Source organism: Sapajus apella, unplaced genomic scaffold, assembly GCF_009761245.1.
Source record: "Sapajus apella isolate SASKATOON/1434 unplaced genomic scaffold, GSC_monkey_1.0 scaffold137, whole genome shotgun sequence".
Classification (NCBI taxonomy): Eukaryota; Metazoa; Chordata; class Mammalia; order Primates; family Cebidae; genus Sapajus; species Sapajus apella.
This window is the reverse complement of record NW_022437077.1, coordinates 688,628-710,557: the sequence shown is the minus strand read 5'-3', so window position 1 is coordinate 710,557 and position 21,930 is coordinate 688,628. Positions and strand designations below refer to the sequence as shown.

The 21,930-nt window shown below is 50.1% G+C and overlaps 1 protein-coding gene across 6 annotated transcripts in view; it reads right to left on the bottom strand.

The window, feature by feature from the left end:
- SLC13A3 (solute carrier family 13 member 3) overlaps nucleotides 1-21,528 on the bottom strand; it is an 84,463-nt gene extending 62,935 nt beyond the window's left edge. For 4 of the 6 annotated variants that reach the window (XM_032263668.1, XM_032263671.1, XM_032263673.1 and 1 more), the window contains exon 1: nucleotides 21,382-21,528. In XM_032263668.1, coding sequence (XP_032119559.1) covers nucleotides 21,382-21,492 — 111 coding nt within the window. In that variant the 5' untranslated portion in view covers nucleotides 21,493-21,528. The remainder of the gene's footprint in view (nucleotides 1-21,381) is intronic. The other 2 variants (XM_032263670.1, XM_032263669.1) reach the window with 1 other exon arrangement.
- Between the last annotated feature and the right edge of the window lie 402 nt (nucleotides 21,529-21,930).

The following is a 21,930-nucleotide window of genomic DNA, read 5'->3' as shown; positions in this document are numbered from 1 at the left end:
AAACAATGGAATTTGGAATCAGAGGAGCCTGAATTCAAGACCCAATTCTTCCACATTCTAGCTGTTGATTGTGGACGTGTTAACTCTCTTCACTTTCAGTTTCCTTGTGTGCTGTAGACATATGACCATAGAACCTTCCTCGGAGAGATAGTTATTAATATAAGATAACCACTGACCCAGTGATTGATACAGTAGCTCAATAAATATATTATGTTGTACTAAATAACATTATTATTAATAATACAGTTAATTTCATAAAGGTGGGCTTCAAAAATGTTGTTCTTAAATCTTAAAATATGAGAGTCAGAATGAAGCTGAGATCATTTAATCCAGTGGTTCTCTACAGGGGGTGACTATGTCCCCCAGGGGACAGGTTTCATTGTCATGACTGGTGGAGGGTGCCCCTGGCATCTAGTGAGTATAGGGCAGGGATGCTGCCAGACACCCTGCAGTGTCCAGGACAGCCCCTCACAATAAAGAATTATTTGCTCCAAGAGTGTCAATGTCCATAGAGCTGAAAGAAGTGGAGGAACCATGGTCTCATCTAACTTCTAGTACATACAGTAGAGGAAATGGTTGCCCTTGGAAGGAAAGTGGCTTGCCTGAGGTCACACAGTGAGCCAGAGGCAGATTGTGCAAGTTAAGGCTGTGCTTTCTCTTAGTTCATTGAAAGATCGTTGTGTCCTGAGCTTTATCAGGCAGCAGGAGTTGGGAGCAGGGCTGCCATGTGGGTGAAGCTTGTGCACGGCCCCGAGTGAGCTCCTCCTTCGATCTTGCTCTCCGACTACCTCATGTGGCCCACCCTAATCCTAGTCTTGGTCCCCACCTCAGTCCTTCTCACACCCACCCAGCCCAGACATATGCTCCAAGGTCTGGCTTTCTTACAGGAAGCCTTATGATCCCTCTGCCAAAGAAATCCCAGCTTCTCAGGCTTAGCCAATACATGACCACAGGGATTAAAGTCTGCAAGCAAAACACGCAGAGGTGAGAGGAGGGTGGAGAGAGAAAGAAAATGCCATGTCAGGTGGTTAATTTTTGAGCTGGAGAATGATTTCCTGGCATACACAAGGCAACTTTTTCCCTACTGACCCCCCAACTTGCCCTCTTCTTGTGGGAAAGGAAAGAAAGAGAAATGGTCTGTTTTCCGGGAGCCAGGGCAGGAGTTTTAAGGACACTGTCTCCACCACCACCTTCCCCTTCCCCTTGCCCCAGCTTCCTACTGGGCTGCAACTGGCATTTTTTGTCAGGGCACTGGGCAGTGACCTGGTTCTTGGCAGGTGCTGGTAGCTCCATGCCAGGCAGAGAGCTGGCTGGCCCGCACTTTGGATACAGGACTGAGGCCAGCTGCCCACAGCAGTGTCCTCCTGCTGCCTGCTAGGGTCCCGCTCCTCAGGCGTGTCCAGGGCTGGGGCTGTGAAGTACTGAATTTTAAACTCTAGCAAGGCAGAAGCCAAGCTTTAAACCTTATGGCCTCTCCTCGCCCAGGACTGATCCTGCACGGTGCTAGAGCCTCTGGAGCCATGTCGGATTTGAAGCATCACGGCTCAGGCACTCAGGACTGGTGTGACTTCCCCACTCTGAGCCTCAGTTCACTCATGGAAAACATGGGAATGACAGCATCACAGAATCACCACAGTGGACATTGCCTGGAAGAAGGCCATCCCCCAAGGGAAAAAAAAAAGCTTTCAGTGTCAGGGGAAAGAGCCACTGGCAGGGAGCTGGGAGCTGGGGTTTGAAATCCTGACCTGATGCCAAGAAGCAAACAAGCCTATGGGTTATGAGCTTCGCATCCAGTGCCTGGGTTCCAATCCTGCCTCTACAGCTTCCGGAGCAAATGACTTAACTTTGTGTTTTGGTTTCCTCATCTGCAAAATGGGAGTGATGATAATAACGATAAGAGTTTCAACCTCATAGAGTTATTGTTGGAAGGATTAAATAAGTTCATGTAGGTAAAGTGCTGGGTACAAGGCATAACGCTGAGTAATCTCTCTCTTCCCTTCCTTCTTCCCTCCCTTTCTCTCTTGAGATAGATAAATAGACAGATGAGTTAGACAGATATATAGATAGATGATAGACAGGTCTGGGTGGATGAAGAGCTATCTATCTGTTTATCTACTGTCTATCTGTCTACATATCTAGTGTCACCTACTACTGGCAGCTGTTTGTTACGTTCCTTGCCCTCATTATGTTAGAAAGTTCACAGTGATCTAAAGCCACTTTAAGTCCACCATTTGGGGATAAAGGTAATGATTTCAGGTGCCACATATATACGGATCCCGAAGGGAAAGGAATTTGGAGCACACCAGCAGGGAAAGGATCCAACCTGGTAAGAAGAGAGAGAACCCAAGAGAAACCCTGTCTGCCAAGGCCAAGAAACACATGGGCATGAGACCTCCACTTGGAAGGAGGAGGGTAAACAAGGCAGGTGAAGCCTCAGGGAAACAAGACCACCAGGAGTCACAGAGAGCGGTGCAAACCTCAGCTCCGCCACTGACAAGCCAGCAGCTTCAGGCTGACTCACTGGCTTTTTGGAGCCTCCTTCTCTCCATCTGTAATTTCGGATGCAGATTAGGTCATCTCAGAGAATGCCTGCGGGAGATGAGAAGGCACGTGGACATGGCTATGCTTTGACAGCCCTGCAATGCTGGGCGTTTCTCCCCAAGCATCTGGGCAACTCTCCCTCATGGCCTCAGTGTCATATCACTGATGTGCGGGATAGCGACACGTGCTGAGCCCTTACTACACGCCAGGCACTGTTCTGCAATTCCCTCGTTAAACTCTACACACTGCCCTAAGAGGCAGCAACAACTACTGTTTATGTGTGGCGCAGTTTACCATGCTCAGAGAGTTCAAGTGACTTGCTCAAGGTCATTCTGCCTCAGTGCAAGCCACAGACAAGAACAAAGCAACTATTTATTGAGGGCTTACTACTCGTTAGGCACCAAACCATGCTTTTTGGGGTGCATTAGCTCACCTGTGTGTCCCAATGACCCTGTTTAGAAACAATAAACCACGCAGAGGTTCGGCAACTTCTCTGCCCATGTGTTTACATCTAGCAAGGGATGGAGCCACGATCCTACCACGGTGGTCTAGCCTAGGGCCCTGGTCCTGATCTTATGAGCCCTAGCCCCTGGGCTCAGCAATGAAGATTACACTGACGGGAGCAGGCAGCATTTACTGAGCACGTACTGTGTGTGGGTGCTGGGTAAGCCCTTTACAGTAATTGCGTCTTTAGCTCTTCCCAGATCTGATAGGTTCTATTAGAAGAAATGAAAGGACAGACACTCAACAGAAGGTGCTTGATAGGCATTTTCACATCCTTTCTGGGGGCTATTCAGACTTTGGAGTGAGCAGAACTGATTTTAGTGTGCCTACTTTCCAGAGGGAGCGACTGAGGCATGGGGGGTTAATCCAGAGGTGATGCAGATGGAAGTTGTTGAGGCCACCCAGAAGTCTTGTCTCTGATTGCCAACCGAGGCTCCCTCTTGCCTTGTCCCATGCCCCCAAACACTCTGAGAACGCAGCTAGGGGCCACCTGTGTCCATCTGGGCACAAGACTCAGTGGGGGAAACAGAAAGGGTAGCAAGCTCCCCCCAGGCGATGTCTGAGCCCTGCCACCCACCCCTCCCCCAGAGTGGAGTGCGTTAGACCCCTGGACTCATTAGTGGATGTTGTGACAAGTTCAAGTTCTTGGAGCCATTCATTAAAAGTGTTCCTGCAGTGGCTTACAACCCTGTGGCTGCCCAGGCCTCACTAATCATTCACAAGCCAGACAGGAGGGTGGTGTTGGGGTGGTGCCCTGGACACAGGAGCTCCTGGTGGCCTCAGCCCCAGGCGGGTAGAACACATTCCGATCACGGTGTGACCTTGGGCAGCTGGCCTCTCTCTTTGCCTCAGTCTTCCCATCTCTCCAGCTGGTTCCTTCATCCCAACCTGGAGAGGGGTGGTGGGGGCACTGAAAGCTCCCCTCAGGGCCCCTCCACCTCCCTTTTCCCCTGTCAGCCTCTCCCACACCTTTGCAGCTGGTGCTAATAGGAGGCCTTTCTCCAGGTGAGGTGAGACCCTGCCCAAAGACACTGGGGTGGGATGAACCTTTAAATCCCATCTGGTCTCTTAAGTTTAGTTTTTCTGTGACCAGCGGACCCAGGATCAGTCTCCTGGAAAAGGCTGTTATGAGAACCAAGGAAGACCATATGCTGTTTCTTGGACCCCTGCCATGCTCCCGTCCTTCTTTAGGTTAGAAGGTTCATTCCAGGCCGGGCGCGGTGGCTCACGCCTGTAATCCCAGTACTTTGGGAGGCCGAGGGGTGCGGATCACGAGGTCAAGAAATCAAGACCGTCCTGGCCAACATGGTGAAACCCCGTCTCTACTAAAAAATTAGCTGGGCATGGTGGCAGGCGCCTGTAATCCCAGCTACTCGGGAGGCTGAGGAAGGAGAATTGCTTGAACCCGGGAGGTGGAGATTGCAGTGAGCCGAGATCGCGCCACTGCACTTCAGCCTGGCAAGAGAGCGAGACTCTGTCTTTACAAAAAAAAAAAAAAAAAAAGAAGTTCATCCCAATGATCTGTAAGCCACTTCAAGTCTGCCATTTGGAGATAACGTAATGATTCCAGGTACCACATACATACAGGCCCCAAAGGGAAAGGAATTTAGAGCACACGTGGCAGGCCCAGGGAAAGGACCCAGCCTGGTTAGATGAGAGAGAACCCAAGAGAAACCTTCTGCCAAGGCCAAGAAGCACACCCAGGTCTGTGCCGAGGACTTTGCACTTGCTGTTCCCTATGCCTGGAATGTTCTATTTTTATGAATGCGTAGGGCTTGCTCCTTCACCTTCTTCAGGTCTTTGCTCAAATGTCCTCTCCTTTTGATATGCGTTCAGATGCTCCCTTTTCCAGGACACCTTCCAGACTCTACAATTGCACTACCCTCATCCCCAACTCCCTCCCTTCCCTGCTTTTGTTCTCCATAAAAACTATCATCGTTGGACCTACTGTCAGAGGCGTTTGAACCAGAGCGACTCCATCTTGAACAGGGGCTGGGGAAATGAGGCTGAGACCTACTGGGCTGCATTCCCAGGAGGTTAGGCAGCCTAAGTCACAGAATGAGACAGGAGGTCAGCAGGACTGGTTTCACAAGATACAGGTCACAGGGACCCAACTCATGAAAGAGGGTGCAGCAAAGAAGCCAGCCAAAACCAAGATGTCAAGGAAAGCGAACTCTAGCTGTCCTCACTGCTCATTCTAAGCTAATTCGAATGCATTAGCTTGCTAAAAGACACTGCCACCAGTGCCATGACAGTTTATCAATGCATGGCAGCATCCGACAGTTACTCTATATGGTCTAAAAAGGGGAGGAACCCTCAGTTCCAGGAACTTCCCACCCATTTCCCAGAAAACTCATGAATAATCCACCCCTTGTTTAGCATCTGATCAAGAAATCACCACCAGTGTACTCGGGTGAGCAGCCCAGGTCACTGCTCTGCCTGTGGAGTAGACATTCTTTGTTTTTTTCACCTTTCTAATAAATTCCCTTTACTCTGTGGACTAACCCCGAATTCTTACTTGCAGAAGATCCAAGGACCCTCTCTTGAGGGGGATTGGGACCCCTTTCCGGTAACAATACTATAGATCTTGCTTATTTATCCTTCTCTAGAATGTCAGCTGCATAGCTGAAAGGATTTGTGACTGTCTGGTTCACTGCCATGTCCCCCTTGAATAGTAGCAGGTGCTCAATGGAAACTTTCTGACTGATTGCATTAGTCACTTGTGGGTAGCACCTGGCACACAGGGAACACTGAGGAAATTCCTCAGTGTTTGATTCCACAATCATTCAGGACACATGGATTAAGCGCCTATTGTGCACCAGGTACTGGGGTGCGTTGGTGGACAAGATGGACAAAGTCCCTATTAACCCCTCGCTATTTGCAGGGCACTCTTTTGTTTTACAAAGCTCAGGGTTTCCCCGGCTCCTCATCACAGCCGCATGATGCTGGTGGGCCCGTGGGACAGATGAGAAAACTGAGGCTGGCTAGGAAAGTGCCTGGCATTACTCACAAGGAAGTTCTTGGCCAAACCTGGCTCTGCCCGGGATCATCCGAGCCCACATCCTGTGCCCCCACTGCTTCTTGGGCACTGGGGTCTGCCCTACCCTTGACATTTTCAGTTTTCTTGTGTTTACCATCATTCCAGCTCCACCCAGGTCCAGCTGGTCCTGCCCCAGGCATGTTGGGAGGGGGCGCAGTTGGGAAACCAGTGAGTGAAGGGGAAGCTGGTCCCAGGGGAAGCCGGCCCTGCTGGGAAGCCCCGACCTGTTTCCAGGCCCTATTTGACAATGCACCTCTGCTGCTCACAGTCCCTCACTTCTCAGGCATCTGGACTTCGGGATTTTGGCCAAGAACAAGAATGACAGGGGAACACTCACTGAGATTTTTCTCTGAATAAGCATTATCTCAGTTAATCTTCCCAGCAGTCCCTAGGCGATGAGCTTTATTCCATTTTATAGGGGAGGAAATGGAGGCTCAGAGAACCCAAGAACTCACACAATGAGTAAAGGGATGAGGCCAAGATAATTCGAGAACAAACTTCAACCCTCGTAAAGCCCTTCCAGACCCAGAGCCACGAGCTCACTGGTAAAGCAAATCACACCACTGCGACTGCTACTGACAATGGCAAACATTCACCTAGCACCTGTGCTGGGCCAGGCACACCCCTAAGTACTCTGGGCATAGGAGCCCATCATGACAGCATTCCTATGAGGTAGGCCCGATCAATATTCTCATGTTACAGAGGAGGAGACTGAGGCACAGGGAGGCTAAGTAACTTGCCCAAGGTCACATGGCCAGGAAGTAGGAAAGCAAAGCTGGAATCCAGGAAGGCTGGTGCTGGGGTGTATGCTCTCGGGCTGCCATCCCTCCTCCTCCGCCCCCCAGGAAGGGATTCTGGGGGACACACCACGTGACACAGACTCCTCCAGGAAGGGAAAGCCAAGGTCTGGAAAAGTACAGATTCCATGCAAGAAAAAAGTCAAGAGCAGGGAGCAGTTGATGTCTGGTTTAGTGGGGGTGAGAATGTCCTCTCGGAACAGGCCTCAGTCTCCCCTATCACCCCCAATGGGAGGTGACAGCGAGGCCTTGGCAGGGCTCCCCAGGCCTGGACGTCCCATGATTCTGGTCCCAGACATTGGCAGAGCAGGACTGGCTGCTCGGTGAGCTGCCCACGCTCGTGGCTGGGGACTCTATGCTGCAAAACGCGCGACTCAGGCACCACGAGAAGTTTTGCTGACTGGTTCCAGCCCTTTCTAGAGAAGTCTGAGGGGGCTACAGGCGGGGGCAGGGAAAGGTTAATAAGAGGAGCTGGAAGAATGTTCCTTTGCCCTGTCCTTCACCCCGAGGCCCCCAGAGCCAGCGCTTCAGCTTGTCAAGAGAGAAAGGTACAGGAGGCATGGTGAAACCCAGGGCAGAAGCAGGGCTGTGGGTGGCGGCGAACAAGGGCCTGTTTTGTTATTTCCCTTGCAAGGGAAACGCGGCTACCCTGACTGCTGAGGACAGAGGGGCCGTCAGCTCCGTCCAGCCAGGAGCTGGCCTCTGAGAGGGACTGAGGGCAGGGGTGCCTCTGCAGTGCCTGGAACGCCCTCCATTTCCAAATCCTCTCCTCTCTGCCAGGCCCTCTGCCTCCAGGCTGCCTGCTCATAGGCTAGCATGTCCCTGTTTAGGCCTCTGTTTCCTCATCAGCAAAACTGGACTCTGGATCATGCCTGCCTCCCAGCATGTCAGAGAGATCAAAGGAACTAATGCGTTTGAGGCAGGGGTTCTCAGCCTTGGCACCGCTGACATTTGAGGTCTGAGGATTCTCTGTGGGGGGCTGTCCTGTGCATGACAGGATATTTAGCAGCATCCCTGGCCTCCAACCACCAGCTACAGTAGCACCCTCCTCCCACTGTGACGCTCCAAATTGCCTCCAGATGTTGCCACATGTCTCCTGGGACAAATTTGCTGGAAGACTACTGATTTAAAGCATGTCCTCTAAGGCCTGAGACACAGTAGGTGCTTTGTTCCTGAAGGTAGCCAACGTTTTTGAGCTCTTTACAAGCATCATCTATTATTATCATACCCATTTTACAGATGAAGAAACTGAGGCACAAAAAGGTTAAGTAACTGGCCCAAGTCACAACATTGGTTAAAAAGCCAGAATTGGGGCCAGGAGCAGTGGCTCACACCTGTAATCCTAGCACTTTGGAAGGCCAAGTGGGGGGCGGATCATCTGAGGTCAGGAGTTCGAGACCAGCCTGGCCAACATGGCGAAACCTTGTCTTTACTAAAAATACAAAAATTAGCTGGGCATGGTGGCAGGCGCTTGTAATCCCAGCTACTCGGGAGGCTGAGGCAGGAGAATTGCTTGAACCTGGGAGGCGAGGGTTGCAGTGAGCCGAGATCGCGCCACTGCACTCCAGCCTGGGTGACAGAGCAAGACTCCGTCTCAAAAAAAAAAAAAAAAAAAAAAAAGCCAGGATTGGAACCCAAGCAGCCGAATCCAAGCTCCTACCCACACTGACGGATTACTCATGTTAGTTCTTGTCTCCATAAACTCCAATCTTCAGAAAGCCCCCTGAGACTTCCAAACTCCCACTCCAGTCTCTGGATGATGTCACTGTCCTCTGGGAGGCCTGCCTTGATGTCCCACCTTCCCCAACCAGCACAACTGCTCCGTTCCCCGCTGGCCTCCACTGAATCACAAAGGAGTGTGGGTTTTCAACAAGGCAGACCTGGGCTCAAGTGCCAGCCCCACTACTCTTTCAATGGCTATGAGACGCTGGGCAAATGGCTTAATCTCTCGGAGCCTCACTCTCCTCATCTGTAAAATGGGTCTATCATCCCTGGGTCATACTGCATGACTGGAAACGCAGACCCTGGAGCCAGAATGGTGAGGTTTGAATCTTACCTCGGCCACTTCCCAGCTGTGGGAGCTTGGGCAAGTGACGGAAGCACTCAGTGCCTCGGTTTCTTCGTCGGCAAATGTGGATAATAACACACCAGCCCACAGAGCCACAACGAACATAAAAAAGCACGCAAGCATATCGTGAGTGCTTAGAACCACGCCTGGCACGTAGTAGATGCTAGAGAGGTGCTGGCTATAGCTCTTACGAGGTCTCCTCGGGAGACAGAAGAGAGTGCAAGAATAAGGCGTGTGATGTCGCCCAGGACATCAATAAAGCTGAGGTCACTTCCTGCAGCCTCCCAGGTACCAGCACTTTCCTGTAGGGGTGCTTAGTAGAGTGGAATTGAAAGTTGTCCCGGGCCGGGCGCGGTGGCTCAAGCCTGTAATCCCAGCACTTTGGGAGGCCGAGGCGGGTGGATCACGAGGTCAAGAGATCGAGACCATCCTGGTCAACATGGTGAAACCCCGTCTCTACTAAAACTACAAAAAATTAGCTGGGCATGGTGGCGCGTGCCTGTAATCCCAGCTACTCAGGAGGCTGAGGCAGGAGAATTGCCTGAACCCAGGACGCAGAGGTTGCGGTGAGCCCAGATTGCGCCATTGCACTCCAGCCTGGGTAACAAGAGCGAAACTCCGTCTCAAAAAAAAAAAAAAAAGAAAAGAAAGTCGTCTCTCTGCCCAGAGGGCTGGTAAGGTCCTGCAGGAGAGTAGAGCTAAGAGGATGGGAAGGGACTGCACCCAGCTGACCGGCAGAACAGGGGCTTGATGGCCTTCTCAGCTCTACTCCCGAGTCTTTTTCCAGCTGGGGCTCACTGTTGTCTTCTGACTATGGGTGTTCCCACCAGCATCACACGCACTTTCCCACAGCTGTCCCCCTTCATGTGAATTTCAAGGAGAAGCAGAAAGAGCAGAGAGCCTGAACTCTGCAGATAATAGCAACAGCAGCAATCCTTTATTGAGCACCTACAACGTGTCAGCACCTTTACGTCTTCCGGGCAGGTGAGTATCATTATGCCCACCTTGCAGATGAAGAAACTGAGGCTCAGGGGAGGGAACTGACTTGCCAGGAAGCGGGGTGACCTCATGTGGCTTTTCCCAAGTGCCTGATGCATCTCAGCTGAAGAGAGGAGTTTGGACACACGTGTCTGACTTGTTCCAGACCCTGGCCGGGTCTGCCGCTACCTAGGGTGCTGACTTCATGTCTTCAAGGTCTGGGGATGTCAGAGAAATCTGCTCATCAGTCCAGAGGGCACTGTCCCGTTGCGTTGGGTCAGGAAACACAATCTTGCTCCCTGCGGCATCACTGGGAGTCATGCCAGTCTGTTTACACACCTGGCAGGAGTGCCGGGAAAGTGGAAAGTTGGCTGGACCTCAGAGGAATTGTTCTGGGCTCTATGTGCCCACTTGAGGGATGGGGCAATGGGTCAAACCAGGTGGGGAGAGTGTGTTGGGGCACAGATGAGGGATCTGGGTCCACTAGGCTGAGAGAAGTTAGCAAAGTCTCTGCAGTCATCTTCTGGGCCTGTCTTTCCAGCTCAAAATAGAAAGGGCTGGAAACCCTGATTTGTACTCAAACGTTACGCAAACCGGGAAGCAGTCTAGGGTTTCAGACCCTGTACAGGTTCTGAAATCAGAACGTGCGTTCAAATTCAAATTCATGGAATGAATCTTTTTACTGAGCACCTACTGTGTGTCAGGCACTCCTCTGGGTACAGGGCTGCCGTAGAGCGCACCATAGACATGAACCTGCTGTTAGGTCACTCACAGCGAAGGAAGAGAGGCAGACACTAGACAAAGAAATGACCATTTCAGATCGGGATGAATGCCACAAAGAAAATAAAACAGGAAGCTGTTTTAGAGAGTGATTTGTGGGGTAAAGAGGGCAGGTGTGCTGCAGAAGCATTAATCAGGGAGAACTCCTAGGAGGCATTACCAGTGGAGCCGAGACCTAAATGACCAGAAGCATGCAGCTGGGAAAGATCTGGGGCAAGAGTGGCCCAGGGAATAGCAAGTGCAAAGGGCCTGGGGCAGGAGCAAGCTTGGCAGCTTTGAAGAACCAAAAGAAGGCCCTTGAGGCTGGGGCATAGCTAAAAAACAGAAAGGCAGGTGAAGTTGTAAAATCACGTTTTCTAATTTCTGTATTTGAGGCTCTGACACCCTGGAGAGACTGCCCCTTCCCAGGGCTAACCAACTCCTAGAAATAATAAACAACTAGGCCGGGCGCGGTGGCTCAAGCCTGTAATCCCAGCACTTTGGGAGGCCGAGGCGGGTGGAACACGAGGTCAAGAGATCGAGACCCTCCTGGTCAACATGGTGAAACCCCGTCTCTACTAAAAATACAAAACATTAGCTGGGCATGGTGGCGCGTGCCTGTAATCCCAGCTACTCAGGAGGTTGAGGCAGGAGAATTGCCTGAACCCAGGAGGCGGAGGTTGCGGTGAGCCGAGATCGCGCCATTGCACTCCAGCCTGGGTAACAAGAGCGAAACTCCGTCTCAAAAAAAAAAGTTGTTAATTAAAATTAATAATAATAATAATAATAAACAACTAGCCTGCAAGCATTTCTTCACATGCGAAACCGCCAATCCAGAGGCGGCACTCCCTACCACCTCTCTTTGAGGGCTCTCACATGAACCCACCTGCCCTAATCACCCCAGACCCAGGGACGAGACAACTAGGGGCAGTCTCCATGCCCCAGAGCCACTGAAATTATTCAAATTAACTAACCGATCCTAAACCTGCCCGCCCTGCCTTGCCGGGACATAGTCCCCACAGTAAAAAAGGCTCATGCCCATGTTTTCTCTTACTCCCCCTGCCTCCCAGCAGGCCCTGCTGCTTCCCTGTGTGACGCTGTGTGACATGATGTGCCTTCTGCTTCTAGGGCCCTGTGAGTATAAAAACTGCTTCTTTGATGATGGTGATTTATGTGTCCGTGTGTTTATCATAAACAAATGATTACAAGAGGATTAAAACAAATACCAGTAACATTAAAACAGACACAGGGAACATGTGGGCAGGAGCTAGATGACACAGGGCTCTGGGGCCACAGCTGTGAGGTGGCTCATGCCTGTAATCCCAGCACTTTGGGAGGCCGAGTTGGGCAGATCACAAGATCAAGAAATCGAGACCAGCCTGGCCAACATGGTGAAACCCCATCTCTACTAAAAATACAAAAATTAGCTGGGCATCGTGGCGGGCCCCTGGAGTCCCAGCTACTCAGGAGGCTGAGGCAGGAGAATAGCTTGAACCCAGGAGGCGGAGGTTGCAGCGAGCGAAATTCCACCACTGCACTCCAGCCTAGAGGCAGAGCTCTCAGAAAATTTAAAAAAAAAAAAAAAAAATCTACTTGCCAGCTGGAGACCTTGGGGTACAACAGTGCACTGTGCCAACACTGCGGCCTCCTCGCGGGCCTCCCTGGTCGGGATGTTCTATACACTGGCTGCAATGCATGTGCAGTACCCAGCACAACACCTGGTGCTTAGTAGGTGCTCAGTCTACGGTCGCTTTTGTCAGTTTCTGCCCTCCTGGGTTGCTGTGCACTGGAAGTCTGCATCAAAAGAGTTGGGAAGATGGACTTCTTGCCCTGTCCCCTGCTCAGGACTCTTCCTGCTCCTGGCCTCTTGCTCCTCCCATTCTCCAGGAACATGCTTCCTCCCTGTCTTCATCTCACCACGTTCAGTCCAAGCGCAAAGCCAGCCAGAGGCAGGAAGCCTTCCCAGCCTGCCAGCCTGACCCCAGAGCTTTATGGCGAGTCACAACCTGTCCCTGTCCCTGGATTGCCAACCTGGCTCTCGAATTAGCCTCTGATTATTCCCAGAGTGCCCAGGGTAAGCATCTTTCTGCAGGAGGCAAAGGGCCTGGGGAGGTAGGCAACAGCAGTGTGGAAGTCAGCCTGGGAGCCAAGCCCACAGCCGCCATCTGTCAGCCTAATGTGGGTAGGGGGCTCCTCCTGTCTGCACCTTGGGCTCTTCATTGGGCAAATGGAGAGAATCGTACTAGCTCTTTCTTGGGGTCATGGGCAAATGGAATCGTGCTAGCTCCTTCTTGGGGTCGTGGTGAGGATTCATGAGAAAATGCATGCCAAGAACTTAGCACACAACTGGCATTCTTTCTGTCACTTATTCAATACATACTTATTGAGCACCTACTATGTGCCAAGCACTGAGCTAGGCACCAAAGAGACAACGGTGAGCAGGACAAACAAAATCTCCCTGCCCTTGTAAGTTCACACCCCATGGGTGGGGAGGCAGGGAAGGGGGCAATACAGAAATGCACTGGCAGCTACATAATTAAATACATAATACATGGCCAGGTAGTGACAAAGACCATGAAGAAAAATAAGGCAGAATGCAGAGAAAAGGATTTTTCATTTTGTATTTTAGGAAGGGTCTAAAGATGGGAAGGGCTTTTCAGAGGAAAGATCCAAACGGAGATCAGTGAAGGGAAGGAACAAGCCTTGCAGACATCTGGGAGAACAGAGGTTCAGACCGAGGGAGCAGCAAGTGCAAAGGTCCTGGAGTGAGAGCAAGCTTGGGATATTTAGAAGCAGTAAGAAAGCCAGAGTGGTGGGAACAGAGGGCGTGAGAGGGGGAGTGGGGTTGGAAGATGGGATCAGCAAGGAAATGGGGACCAGAGCTCCTAATAAGCACACAGGAAACATCAGCTCTCCTTAACCTTTGTTGAGAGCCAGGTATGATCTGAATAGAAATAAGTAAACTTGACCTCTGACCAGTTAGCCATCAGAGATTAAATAAAATGTCTTTAGAATTAAACATTGATGAGGCCAGATGTGGTTGCTCATGCCTATAATCCCAGAATCTGGGGAGGCTGAGAGGGGCGGACAGCTTGAGTCCAGGAGTTTGAGACCAGCTAAGCTGCATGACCCCGTGTCTACAAAAAAAATACAAAAATTAGCCAGGTATGATAGTGCGTGCCTGTAGTCCCAGCCACTGGGGAGGCTAACGTGAGAGGATGGCTTGAGCCCAGGAGGTGGAGGTTGCAGTGAGCCGTGATCACGTCACTGCACTGTAACCTGGACAACAGAGCAAGACCCTGTCTCAAAAATAATTAATTAAAATAAAAACATTGTTGACCGATGCCCCGGACGGGGTGCTCCCTGGAGGGGGGGGATGGAAGTGCTCATCCCTGCCTTTCCCATCAGTGAAGCCTTTGGAAAATTCACCTCCTTCTCTAGACCTCAGTTTCCTTTTTGTGACGGTTAAACTAGAACGATCACCAGTTTCAAAATGTTGTGATGGCAACGGTAATAATAAGAGCTGACAGTTACTCAGTGCTTCCCAGGAGCCAGCACTTCACTAAGTACCTCACACATACGAACTCGTTTCCTCCCCTCAACGCTATGTGGCTGAACTATGATTAGACCCAATCTCCAGATAAGAAAACTGAGGCACAGGACTGACCATTTCAACATAGTCCTTTGCACCAAATGCTACCAGCATCTTCTATTTTTTTTCCAAATCAGTTTCAAAGATTCCAGCCAGAAAAGCATGTGTAAAGGTTAAGTTGCCAAAAAATAAAATAAAATTTACATGTCCTCACATGTAAAAAGAAAAAAAAAAAGACACATGTTTTGCATATATGAACTTATTTATTCATTACAAAATCCTGTGAAGAAGGGAGTAAGGACATTTCCATTTTTCATATGGGGAACTGAGTTCCCAGAAGTGAAGACGCTCTTCACACAGCTCGTCAGGGTAAAGGCCAGAGATTAATTCGTATCCAAATGAATCCAAAACCTGGAACCTTTTTGACCAAGCCAGGCTCTGTCCTGAGCACCAGGGTTTGCATCCCAGGAACAAGAGGCCCACATAATGGGCAATTACTGCATCAAACTTCAGAGGCAGACATGGGGCCAAACTTCCCAACCACTCCTGGGAGAACCAGTCTGGTGGGGCGGGTTTACCATGTATTCCTCTTTCCTTTTGCTGTAACAAATGACCCCAAAAGGAGTGGCTTAAGAAACACAAATGTATTCTTTTAGAGTTTTGGAAGCCAGAAGTCTGAAATCATTTTCACTGGGCCAAAGTCAAGGTGTTGGCCAGGCTGGTTCCTCCTGGAAGCTCCGGGAGAGAAAATCCATTCCTTGCCTGTTCCAGCTTCTGGGGGCCGCCTGCATTCCTTGGCTCATAGCCCCACCTCACGTTGCTTTTCCTGTCTCTGCTTCCATCATCCTATTACCTTCTGACTTCAACTTCTCCTGCCTGCCTCTCAGAAGGCCCCTTGGGAAGTACATCGGGCCCACCTGGATACTGCACAATAACGTCCCTATCTCAAGATCCTTCTCCTAATCCCATCTGCAAAGTCCCCCCCCTTTTTTTTTTCCATATAAATTAACATTCACTGGGTCGGGGGATTAGGACACCAACATCTTTGGTGGGTCGCTGTTCAGCTGACTTAACGGCCCACCAAGCATCATGGTGGCAAGAAGGCCATCGATGTTCAGATGTGGAAACGGAGGTGCTGGGGCTGTCAGTCGACCTCAGCACCCCCAGACAAGGCACGAGTCCAATATTTCTTGAAGTATAAAAAGCCAACTCCAGAAGACTTTGGGTAGAACAATGAGGTTTCCTCCCTCTAATTCTTTCCCTCTCATTATTTCCAAAACAAAGTCTCAGTTTGGTACTAGCTTGTCTTTAATGGCTCACTTGATGATGTCCCTCCCTTTGCAAGAAAAAGAGGGCAGGTCACAGGTCCACAGCTTCAAGCAGGCAGCAGTGTGTACCCAGTAGTAATCAGCATTAAATATTTACCTATTTATTGCTAGTTTTCTTTTTCTAATCATCCATGATGATCCCGATTCTCCATAAACGACACCCACATAAAATCTCCTTTTAAAGTTGCATTTAAGTTTTTTTTCTTTTTTTAAAAAAAGGAGAAGGCAGTATGGCATTAATGTAAAAAAAAATAATAATAACAGGAATGTAATTAAGTCAGTAATATTGGCAGAGCGCGGTGGCTCACACCTGTAATCCCAGGACTTTGAGAGGGCAAGGCGGATGGATCACAAGGTCAGGAGATCAAGACCATCCTGGCCAACATGGTAAAACCCCTTCTCTACTAAAATGAAAAAAAAGAAAATCAGCTGGGGGTGGTGGCACATACCTGTAGTCCCAGCTACTCGGGAGGCTGAGGCAGGAGAATTGCTTGAACCCGGGAGGCGAGGGTTGCACTGAGCTGAGACTGAGCCACTGCACTCCAGCCTGGTGACAGAGTGAGACTTCGTCTCAAAAAAAAAAAAAAAAAAAAAAAAACCAAAATAATATTGAGCCGTGAGGGATTCTGGCAAAAACGATGTGAGTGGTACTTGGATGATGGAAACCAAACCAGACTCACTCCATTCTGGGGTGCCTTTGGAAAAATCCCTGTCTGATTTCCCTGAGGTTCAAATGAGATGCAGAAGTTAAAATCAGCAGGTGGTGTCTGGCCAGAGAAGGTGCTCAGTCCGCAGAGCTGGACTTGCAGTGTTTTTCCAGAAAACCTCTATTGGGGAAAACTCAAGGGCCTCTCTGAACCCTGGCCACCCTCTCTTCCAGAATCCAGGACCAAGAGAGAAGGAGAAGGACTGACTGAAGTTGTGTTTAGTAGCTGTGTGACCTTGGGAATTTAACTTTTCTCATTTCTAAAAATGGGGATACTTATTGTTTGAGCTTCCTACATCTGATGTGAAGAGTAAATGAGCTGAAATTGGAAAGGAACGTAAAACAGCATTTGGTAAATGTGAGAAAAATGTGTGGCCATTGCTCTAATTATAAACTCCCATTATGTGCTGGGCACTGCACTGGATACATAAGGTATCTTCCCCTGATTCTCATAACAAAATGGGAGGGTGTGAGTCCTCCCCACTTCACAAATGAGACTGAGGCTCAGGAATTCAAGGTCTCTAGCCCAGTCTCCCCTCTTTCATAGTCTGACGCAGCCAAGACGCAGATCCAGGTCTTCCCAACACAAAGCCCATGTTCTCTCCATCATTTAACTTCTCTGAGCCTTAGTTTCCTCATCTGCAAAATGAAAGAACTAAAGCATACTTTCAGCATTAAATATGAATATAAGAACTTATAGTGCAGGTGCAATGTATTAACTCATTGAGCCCAGAAAATAACTGGGAAGGAATATAATATTGTTATAAATGAAGAATCTAAGGCCAGAGACATAAAATGACTTGCCCAGCAAGTATGTGGAATGCAAATGCAGTACTGATTCCAAAGCCTCAAAACTGGGAATGAAAGGACCAACTTCCTGGTCATCTACCTGCCCACAAATTGGGCAAAATCTGACCTTATCAGTGTACTACCATCCCTCCACAAGATCTCTACCCCAGGGCAAGTCTGCTGCTAGCCCACGCGACACCTTTGTACAAATTAGAAAAAAAGGTCCTTCGTCAGGTGGATCCAGCTCTGCACCAGGATGTACAGCTTGGCGCGGGGAATGCCGGTTGGTTCAGCCTTACTTGCAAGCACCTTGTGCAGTGCACAGCCTGCACAACACTCTGTAGCAGCCTTGCCAACAACATCCCCAACTCTTCCTTCTCAGAGCATCTTTAGAGTCACCTGTGAACCCCCAGGGCTAAGAACTCCTCTTGGACATTTGGTCAGTATCATTTAATTTGCTGTTGGGGGTATAAGGCAGGAAAGAGGGCAAGACTTCTCTGCAAACATGTGGGGCTGGAGCTTATTTATTAATAACAGCCTCGTCTGTACCCACTAGGTAAGATCACTCCCCAAACCTCTAACTCCCAGGATGGCCATTCTTGGAAAACGTTAATGTAGTCTAAAGCTGGGGTAGAATCCCAGCTTCCTGAGCCCCCGGCACTCTTCAATAGCAAGAGCCGGGATCCCTAGTGGCACTGGAAGTGGCAGCCATGCATTCCAGAGCTCATCCCACTCCTTTTCAACCCTGCTGACAGCATTTCTGAGCCAGAGACCATAATGTAAGAATTGTTCCAGCTCTGCTCTGATTGACTCCAGCCTCCCCGCAGACCAGCTCACCAGTCCCAGGGACAGGTGCAGGAGAACCAACCCTCTTGACCACACAGACTCCTATGACAGCAAAGCAGCAATGGACAGGAGCTGTCACCAGTTGTCTCCCATTCCACACTGCCTGGGAAATGACACATGAACAAGCATCTCCAACTTCTTTCCTGATCTGATATCTGCAACTTCGCAAGCTTTTAGTAACCAATGTGTACAATACGACCTGCATTTGTGGCGCCAGAATACCCACGTGGAAGAGGCTGAGAAGTGGCAATCCGAAGTTGGAGCGGACCTGAGGACACCTGTCTTGACTTGCCCAGCAAGCATGTTTGGAAGTTAGTCCACCAGCTTCTGTTTGGGGGGCTATCACACGGAGTGACTGGTTAAGATAACCAGGGTTGTCCTGAAGCTCCGTGTGCAGAGCAAACCTACTATGCTTGCTTTAACCCATTTCCCGTTTTGCCCCAAGAATACCGCACCAGCAGTCAGTTGCACTTCTTTTTTCTAAATGGGAAATGGTTTAAATGTATGTCCCAGATCAATAAAGAGGGCAATGTTTTCTAAGGATACTTTTTATTCACATTGTATATTAGATTGAGAAACACATCTGTTCTTAATGGCAGAGAATCTAATAATGATAATCATATAAATATTGTTATATGGGAGGGGGGGCTTTGGGTATGCCAATAGAGATTTTGAGGGAGGCTAAGGTCTTCCAAGCAGTCAGACCTGCCCCCTGGGAGGAGGCCCTGGCTCATCAACCACTTAAAGAGGCAGTGACATCTAGAACCACATAAAGAGTCCCCACGAAGGAACTATAGGAAACAAAGGAGTGGTTTGTATTGAATTATAACTAAGAAGAGCATGTGAGGCACAGCAGTTGGAAAGAAGTATAGACTCTTGCCTGTAACCTCAGCACTTTGGGAGGCCAAGGCTGGTGGATTGATTGAGTCCAGGAGTTAGAGACCAAACTGGGTGACATAGGGAAACCCTATCTCTACTAAAAATATAAAAAATTAGCCCGGTGTGGTGGCAGGAGCCTATAGTCCCAGCTACTTGGGAGGCTGAGGCAGGAGGATGGCTTGAGCCTGGAAGGCGGAGGTTGCAGTGAGCAGAGATTGTGCCACTGCACTCCCGTCTGGGTGACACAGCAAGACCCTATCACAAAATTAAAAAAAAAAAAAAGTTCAGACTCTACATTCTGGCTTAGCAGCTGTGTGACCTTAAGCAAGTCACTTAACCCCGCTGAGCTTCCATTTCTTCACCTGTCAAACAGGGATGCAAATAACAGCTGCCTCTCTGGTTGTTGTGGGGATTACATGGGACAAGACTGACAAACTCCTAGTGCGTGGTAAGAGCTAAGCATTCAATAAACCACCTTCCTCGTCAGCCTTAGCACCATCAGTAGTGGGGGGGGTGTTACATCCCAGGGGCTCTCCCTGTTATCTCTCCCTGCCTTCCATTCAGTTGTGCACATTGGGGTTCAGATGGGAAGAGGATACCTTGTGAAGCTCAAGCTTCAGAGCCTCTCCCAAGCCTTGTACCCAATGTTCCAGGCCCCATAACCCTCAGATCTTCTCCTGGGCTCGTGCTCTTCCTAGAGAACAGAGCAGAGAGAAGCTGTCGGGACCCCTGCTGAGAATAGACACCCTGTGTTTCATTTCTTCTTGCCGGAGAGCTCTGACCAGGGCCTCACAGACAGCAATCAGTCAAGGCTCAGCCACTCACACTTCCACCAGAGACGTTTCGCAAAGCCTTACTCAATCCCTCACATCAATCCCAGAAGCTTGCATCGCGATCACTCCAGTTTATAGAGAAGAAAAGCAGGACCCAAAGAGGAAAGGAGATTGATCCCAGATCCCAAGATCCGCAGGTCAGAAAGTGGCCCAGGGTGGGCCAGTTTTGGAAAAGGTGGCCTCATCCTTATTCCATCGTTTATCAGTTTTTTTCTCTTCCACGTCGAGAAAGTCTAATAGCTTAGATAATTCCACACTAAAGAAACTGCTTGTGTGTTAGCCCTGGGTCTCCTCGGAACCACCTGGTGTCACCTTCTTACTCCACATGCTCAAGGAGGGCTCCTTCTTCCAGAACTTTCCTGGCCTCAGCTGATCAGTGCTGGGTAATGCACCACTAAATTACACCTCTTTACTTTTTGTGAACATGTAATATCTCACTGAGAGATGGTGAAGCAACTTTCTGGAGGTAGAAGCCGTATCTTGCAAGCCCAGTGCCCTCTCCTGATACCCTGGATGGGCTGAGCACAGGTGAAGAACCCAGAAGGGACCTGTGGGACCATCTCCTTCCAGCCCCCACTAGTGTTGATTTCAGTTATGACTCCTGAACTCCACCTGCAGCCTTTGATCTTACAGGGATTACTTTCTTGGAGAGACTGAAAACAGCTAGAGTTCTGGATTCCAACAAGCCCAGGACTGAATACCGACACAGTTACTTGTTGTGTGACCTGGGGCAAGTCACTTAACCTCTCTGAAGTCACTTTCTCTCTCTCAGCCTTGGTTTTCTCTTCTGGAAAATGGGTCAAATAATCTTTCCCCTCTGAGAGGCATTGAAAGGATTAAATAAAATGATACACAAAAGGCATATTCTCACTCCTGGTAAACACCTATGAATCTTACCGTCCTCATAATGTAAAGACCTCGTGCAGAAAACGATGAGCCACTGCTATTAGGCATTTACACTGTACCAGGTTTTGTTCTAAGAGATTTATTTATATTGCCTCATTGATATTCACCACTGCCCTATGGGTGGGCACTATCATTTTCCCCATTTTTACACATGTGTAGACTGAAGTTCAAAGAGGTTAAGTGACTTGCCCCAGGTCACACAGCTTGGCACACAGTAAGCGTTCATTGTGACTGTCAGGTAAAATGTGCAACACAGCACGAAGCACGGAGTTAGAGCTCAGGAAAGAAAGAACTCTCCTGGGCACAGTGGCTCACGTCTGGAATCCCAGCACTTTGGGAGGCCAAGGTGGGAGAATTTCTTGAGTCGAGACCAGCCTGGACAACATAGCGAGACCCTATCTATATTTTTAAAAAAATTAGCTGGGAATGCACCTGTAGCTCTAGCCACTAGGGAGGCTGCAGAAGGAGGATCGCTTGAGCCCAGGAGTTGGAGGTTGCAGCGAGCTATGATCACACCACTGCACTCCAGCCTGGGTGACAAGAAAGACCCTGTCTCTAAGGCAAAAAGAAATTACTCCACTATCCCATGGAAGTGAGATCCAGAAGGCAGGTGGGACTCAAGCTCTAAGGAGCAGCTGCAAAGAGGGAAGAGACGTTAGCAGGGTTCACAGCAGTCCGTTGCAAGGGAGGGCGCGCGAGGGGGTCTAGTGGAGCCTGTCTACACCGGGACCTCAGCGGTCTCCCAACTTGGAGGCTTGGGAGAAGAGGATCCCGTCCGTGGCGGACTGGGGGCGCACGGGCGGAGGAGGTGTTACCTTGGGCGGGAGCGCGAAGACCACCGGCAGCAGCGCGAGCGGCGTGAACAGCAGCACCAGCAGCCGCCGCGCGCTCCACACCTTCTTGGCCGCCGCCGCCAGCGCCGCCATCAGCGCGATCTCCGGGCGGAGCGGGCCGGCCCGGGACTGCCCCGCCTGGCCCCGGCGCCTGCTTAAAGCCTGGGGGAGGGTCGAGGAGGGGACTGCGCCGGGGAACCCGCCCTCTCCCTGCTCCTCCCGGAGGAAAAGGGTGGTGCCTGGGCCCCTGGGACCGGGTGAAAGAGGCGCGGGAACGTTGGGGAAAGTTAGGCAGGAGAACTGGAGAACCGGGACCCCAGCCGCAGGGCCGCGTGGCCTTGGGTCTCATCCTCGCGGCCTCCCAGCAATGTGGCCTGGGGCAGCTGGCTTGTCCTCTCCTCGCCTCTGTTTACTCTCCTATGAGATGGCTGAGGATGACAAGGCGAGGATTAAGGCGCCTGCTCCTATTACCCGGGTTCAAATCCTGGCACTGCCACTTGCTAACTGCGTGGCCTTAAACAGCAGCCTCTG